The following is a 6,293-nucleotide window of genomic DNA, read 5'->3' on the forward strand; positions in this document are numbered from 1 at the left end:
CCCTGTAACTTGAATTCCATGGCGTGCGTTCTTACTGCACTCCAAGCCTGTCCCAGCCCTGTGATTTCCATTGCTCATTTTATCTGCAGGTGCGAGGTCTCCGCATGCTACAAACCCAGGGACGGTGAACCCTGCACACTGAGGACATCCTCTTTGGATCACCTCCCCCAAGACCAGCCTGAGTTTTGTTCTCTTCTGTGCTTGCCCATTGCCACCTTCAGCGGAGCACTGCCATAGAAGAACCAGCAAGGCCAGGGCATAATGTCCCAGGCCCCATGCCGCCTCAGACCAGACATGCCTCCAGCCGATCCTGATAGTTGCAAAAGCTGCCCCTGGAAGAGGAAATTTATTGCACTCCCTTGGGTCAGGGAACTAGAGTTTCCTGCTCCCAACTGTCTTGCAACGTGAAGCATTAGCACAATGGATGAGCTACCCCTGGCCTGTGTTTGGCATGCCCTTGAGAAATGGAGGGGTCACTTCAAAGCTCTGGTAGCTGTCGCAGTTCATGCCCTCTGGGAGGGAAGTGGGTTCCTTGTCATCTCCAGATGGCGCTGCAGCGGGGTGGGGCAAGGAGGGGAGTGCCACTTTCCTGATCAGCTGTACTTGGAGTGAACTTGCAACCAGTGTAGATACTGGAAAGGCTGCGATAGGCGGTTTTGGGGACACAAAAAGATGATGAGTCACCTTAAACAGCTGGAGAGTTTTAAACTAACCTCCAGACAATGTCCTGATGATGCTTTGCCCAAAGCAAATTTGAAGATCTCTGTTAATGTTACAAATTCTTTGGGGTCAGGGGACAAGTTTACTCTGAATTATTTGGGGACTTATTTGTCCTACAGGCACAAAGATGAGGGCTGCATTTAGGGCAAGGAGGAGCTGAAGGCGGCTTGCAGACCATGACTTGGGTGCCAGTGATCTAGTGCAATAAGCGATTTCTGGGCATACATTGATCTATGCACCGTGTTACAGTCACTGTAAAGCTAGGTCACCAGAGCGATCAACCTCTGCGTTCTGCTAAGTCTCTGAAAGCACAAGCTCCCCTGTTCAGTTAATGCTCCCATGGCCAGCTTACCTGCACTGAATGCTGGGTGAGAAAGAAACACCCTGGAGAGGTGAATGTATGGTGCCAATGGCATTGCACTCACAGTTCTGGGAGCAGGGGAGGTGAGTACTAGGGAGGCCATGGTATTGAGCCAGGCTAAGTTTAAAAGTACCAGAGAGAACAGTTTTGCTGCAGAAGGCCCTGGAGCCAAAAACACTAGTGACACAGCGGTTATAGGACTTCGAGCCCCCTGGGAGAACCCCTCTCTCCAGCAGGAGACAGTTAACTCCCTTCTTTCTTGTTAAAAGGCTCTAGGTGCATGGTGCCAGGAAGGTGCAATAGCTGTGCGTGCAATGTGACCACAGAAGCAATGGGAGTTGGAACAGCCTTGTTTGCTACTCTTCACCACAAGGCTATTTATTAGTGTTGGTTGGCTTACTGCCCTGTTACTAACACGCCAAAGCCCGCATACCTCTACTGCCTTACATGGGTGCAGGCGGTTCCGAACGCCCGGGTGGGCTCAGCCACCAGCTAAAATGCCCTTTTGCCAGGCCAGGAGGGGATCGCTGCACCTTATCCTGTCACAACAGTGTAATCTGTGATCTTGGCTAAGTAGATCTCGCCCTGTTAACATTGTAAACACTGATGCTTTCGCTGGCCACACAAAAATATTGGAGAGCAGAATTGCCCTGTGATAAAGAAAAACAAGCGCAAAACTCTAGGAATGTATAACCCCATTAAGGATTTTGGGCCTGCAATGCTTTTTTTTAAATGATAGAAACTCATTTCAGGATGAACTGTATATATGTTGGACCTCAGCAAGTTTGTGTGTCTATGATAATTTGTAAAATATTGTTCAAAGAACTTTTAAGAAAGCTGTAAAATATTAAATATTGATTTATTTCAAGAGCAGTGTGAGTGCAGAGTTTGTGTAATCAATAAAATGTGGTGAGTGCCAAGCAATTCCTGACCACGAAAGGGGAATGATGTGAGGCATTGGAGCTGTATCCTTTCAAATGCAGTGATGGCTGTAGCTGGGTCGTTTGCAGGGGTTGAACCCCCATGGCTCCCGGATCTAAAAAGAATTAACCTCTACAGCTTGAGCTGAAGTCCTGGACATATTACCTCAAGGACAGTGATAGGCTCATAAACATATATAGTCCAGCCACTAGAGGGAAGTGAAGACTCACACTGCGTTAATTTGAAAAAAGAAAAGGAAAGCTTATGCTCAAATAAATTGGTTAGTCTCTAAGGTGCCACAAGTCTTCCTTTTCTTTTTGCGGATACAGACTAACACGGCTGCTACTCTGAAACTTGTGTTAATTTGAGTTACATATGCTTTTCCATAAAAAGAGTGACTGTATACAGTCAGTCTAAAATAGCTTTCCATCGGATAGAGGAAAAAGAACAAAAGTAAAGTCTCCACAAGAGAGCACAGTGTATGTGTATACATACACAGTGATACACTGCAGCCACTCTTGCACTGTTCTTGTTTTCAAGATAAATAAGGGATATTTTTTTCCAGGGCTGTAAGTCGTGCTGCTCCTATGACCACACATAAAATTACACCAGGTTGCAATGTGATACATCCAAGCAAGAGGAGGTGTTACCCCTTACAGAAAAAAATACTTACATAGAGTAAGAGGCTTTAATAACCTTCTGGTAAGATTAGGACAACTCCTATGTCTCTAGGATATCTTTTCTTTTCACCTAGCAAATGTTGCATTCTGGCCTGTGCTTTTCTAGCCCATACTCGCGCTCCCGCCGCCCCACAAAAAACCCACCAAAAAGGAAATAGCCTCCCCCCAATATTAAATGAGTCTTTAAAAAATAATTTTAACTAGTTGTTTCAAGTGTACCCATGCCCTTTTGTGTTCCCTTTCTGGGGATATTCAAGAAAACAAGATGTTTAGCTGAAATGTCTGAAGGAACTGACAAATTCCAGTGAATAAGCTCGGAAAAAATGCAATCTCCTTGTGAATAGCTTGAGCAAAGAGAAGGTGACAGCTTTATATATAAACAATCTTTTAGGAATTAGCTGCTGAGCACTATTTTAATTCTGATCAGAGCTGGTTGAAAATTTTAGCAATTTTTAATTAAAATGGCTTTTGAAGGAAACAAATACTTCCACTTTTTTAAAAAATTTTTAAAAATGAATTGAATTTTTTTCAGTTTATTTTAAAAACACTTCCCCATCTTTCTCCCTTTTTAAGGGAGAGAAAGGAAAGATGAGGAAAAAAGAAACAACATTTTTTTTTTTTAAATCCAAACCAAAATGGAACACTTTTGTTCACCTTTTTTTTAAAAAAAAACAAAATGAAAAATTCTTGTTTCATTTATAACTTTCCAGGGAAAATACCTGCTATTTGTCAGCCTGGACTAATTCTGATCCTCTAAGTCTTGGTCTACAAAAGGTTTCTGGGGAGGGCAGCCTTATTCCGTCCACCATGGTAGGACACTTTACCACTCCAGGCCAGTAGCACGTACTCGGGAATCATTGTCGAACAAAGCATTGCAGTGTATGTTTGCTGGCGTTCAAACAACATCCATTCTTTATCTCTCTGTGTTATCCTCAGGAGAGTGATATCATTCATGGTCACCTGGTTGAAATAAGGTGTTTTTCTTAAGGAGACATTCAGAGATGCCCGTTCCTGCTGGGCTGTTTGCCTGTAGCTGAACAGAAATGTTCCCCGCTGTTAGCCACAGGGAGGGGGGAGGTGCTAGCTACGCGGTGGGGGGAGGCAAAATGCAACCTTGGAACGAAAGCACATGTGCTATGTATGTAATGTTAACAGCAAGGTTTACCGTGAAAGAGTGTACCTATTGTTCTATAAAATGTGTCTTTTTAAATACCACTGTCCCTTTTTTTTTCTTCACCAGCTGCATGTGTTTCAAGGATCACAGGATCTTCTCCTTCCCAGAGGCTAGTGAAGATTAGAAGGCAGAAAAAACGCACTCGCGATGAAATGTTCTCTGATGAAATGTTCTCTCTAAAATCTTACTGTCCTCCCACACTGACAGAGCACAGACGAATGCGTGGAGGCAGACAATGTCAGAGTGCAGGAAAGCACAAAATGACCGGGAGGAGAGGTGGCGGGCTGAAGCTGAAAGATGGCGGCAGCGTGATGAGAGGAGGCAGGAGTCAATGCTGAGGCTGCTGGAGGATCAAACTAATATGCTCCAGCATATGGTAGAGCTGCAGGAAAGGCAGCAGGAGCACAGACTGCTGCTACAGCCCCTGTGTAACCAACCACCCTCCTCCCCAAGTTCCAAAGCCGCCTCCACCCAGACGCCCAAGAACGCGGTGGGGGGGCCTCCGGCCACCCAGCCACTCCACCCCAGAGGATTGCCCAAGCAACAGAAGGTTGGCATTCAATAAGATTTAAAGTTTTAAACTTTTAAAGTGCTGTGTGGCCTTGTCCTTCCCTCCTCCACCACCCCTCCTGGTGCTTCTCTCCTCCACCACCGCTCCTGGGCTACCTTGGTAGTCATCCCCCTATTTGTGTGATGAATTAATAAAGAATGCATGAATGTGAAGCAACAATGACTTTATTGACTCTGACAGTGGTGATCGAAGGGAGGAGGAGAGGGTGGTTAGCTTACAGGGAAGTAGAGTGAACCAAGGGGCGGGGGGTTTCATCAAGGAGAAACAAACAGAACTTTCACACTGTAGCCTGTCCAGTTATGAAACTGGTTTTCAAAGCTTCTCTGATGCGTACTGCGCCCTCCTGTGCTCTTCTAACCGCCCTGGTGTCTGGCTGTGTGTAACCAGCAGCCAGGTGATTTGCCTCAACCTCCCACCCTGCCATAAACGTCTCCCCCTTACTCTCACAGATATTGTGGAGCGCACAGAAAGCAGTAATAACAGTGGGAATATTGGTTTCGCTGAGATCTAACCGAGTCAGTAAACTGCGTCAGCATGCTTTTAAATGTCCAAATGCACATTCTACCACCATTCTGCACTTGCTCAGCCTGTAATTGAACAGCTCCTGACTACTGTCCAGGCTGCCTGTGTACGGCTTCATGAGCCATGGCATTAAGGGGTAGGCTGGGTCCCCAAGGATACATATAGGCATTTCAACATCCCCAACAGTTATTTTCTGGTCTGGGAATAAAGTCCCTTCCTGCAGCTTTTGAAACAGACCAGAGTTCCTGAAGATGCAAGCGTCATGTACCTTTCCCGGCCATCCCACGTTTGATGTTGGTGAAACGTCCCTTGTGATCCACCAGAGCTTGCAGCACTATTGAAAAGTACCCCTTGCGGTTTATGTACTCTCCGGCTTGGTGCTCCGGTGCCAAGATAGGGATATGGGTTCTGTCTATGGCCCCACCACAGTTAGGGAATCCCATTGCAGCAAAGCCATCCACTATGACCTGCACATTTCCCAGGGTCACTACCCTTGATATCAGCAGATCTTTGATTGCGTTGGCTACTTGCATCACAGCAGCCCCCTCAGTAGATTTGCCCACTCCAAATTGATTCCCGACTGACCGGTAGCTGTCTGGCATTGCAAGCTTCCACAGGGCTATTGCCACTCGCTTCTCAACTGTGAGGGCTGCTCTCATCTTGGTATTCTTGCACCTCAGGGCAGGGGAAAGCAAGTCACAAAGTTCCATGAAAGTGCCCTTATGCATGCAAAAGTTTCACAGCCACTGGGAATCATCCCAGACCCACAACACTATACGGTCCCACCAGTCTGTGCTTGTTTCCCAAGCCCAGAATCAGCGTTCCACCACATGACCCTGCCCCATTAGCACCATGATGCCCACATTGCCAGGGCCCGTGCTTTGAGAGAAGTCTGTGTCCATGTCCTCATCACTCTCGTCACCGTGCTGACGTCGCCTACTCGCCCGGTTTTGCTTTGCCAGGTTCTGGTGCTGCATATACTGCTGGATAATGCGTGTGGTGTTTAATGTGCTCCTAACTGCCAAAGTGATCTGAGCGCGGGCTCCATGCTTGCCGTGGTATGGCGTCTGCACAGAAAAAAGGCACGGAACGATTGTCTGCCATTGCTCTGACGGAAGGAGGGGTAACTGACGACATGCCTTACAGGGTTGGCTTTAAATTAAAATCAACGAAGTGGGAGGCTTTGCAAGAAACAGAATGGCCCCCTCAAGGATAGAACTCAAAACCTAAAGGACAGAACTCACAACTGGGTTTAGCAGGCCATTGATTTCACGGAGGGAGGGAGGAGAAAATGAATACAAAGCAAATCTGGTCCATTTCTTGTTTTGATCCACTTCATCTATC

The 6,293-nt window shown here is 46.5% G+C and overlaps 1 protein-coding gene across 5 annotated transcripts in view; it reads left to right on the forward strand.

Annotated features, from left to right (window-relative positions):
• PIK3R5 (phosphoinositide-3-kinase regulatory subunit 5) overlaps positions 1-4,555 on the forward strand; it is a 96,219-nt gene extending 91,664 nt beyond the window's left edge. For 4 of the 5 annotated variants that reach the window (XM_073310444.1, XM_073310450.1, XM_073310446.1 and 1 more), the window contains exon 19: positions 90-2,015. In XM_073310444.1, the coding sequence (XP_073166545.1) occupies positions 90-237 (148 nt within the window). In that variant the 3' untranslated portion in view covers positions 238-2,015. Of the gene's footprint in view, positions 1-89; positions 2,016-3,922 lie in introns of those variants that run through there. The other variant, XM_073310451.2, reaches the window with a different exon arrangement.
• Positions 4,556-6,293: the final 1,738 nt, after the last annotated feature.

This window comes from Lepidochelys kempii, chromosome 14, assembly GCF_965140285.1.
Source record: "Lepidochelys kempii isolate rLepKem1 chromosome 14, rLepKem1.hap1, whole genome shotgun sequence".
Lineage (NCBI taxonomy): Eukaryota > Metazoa > Chordata > Testudines > Cheloniidae > Lepidochelys > Lepidochelys kempii.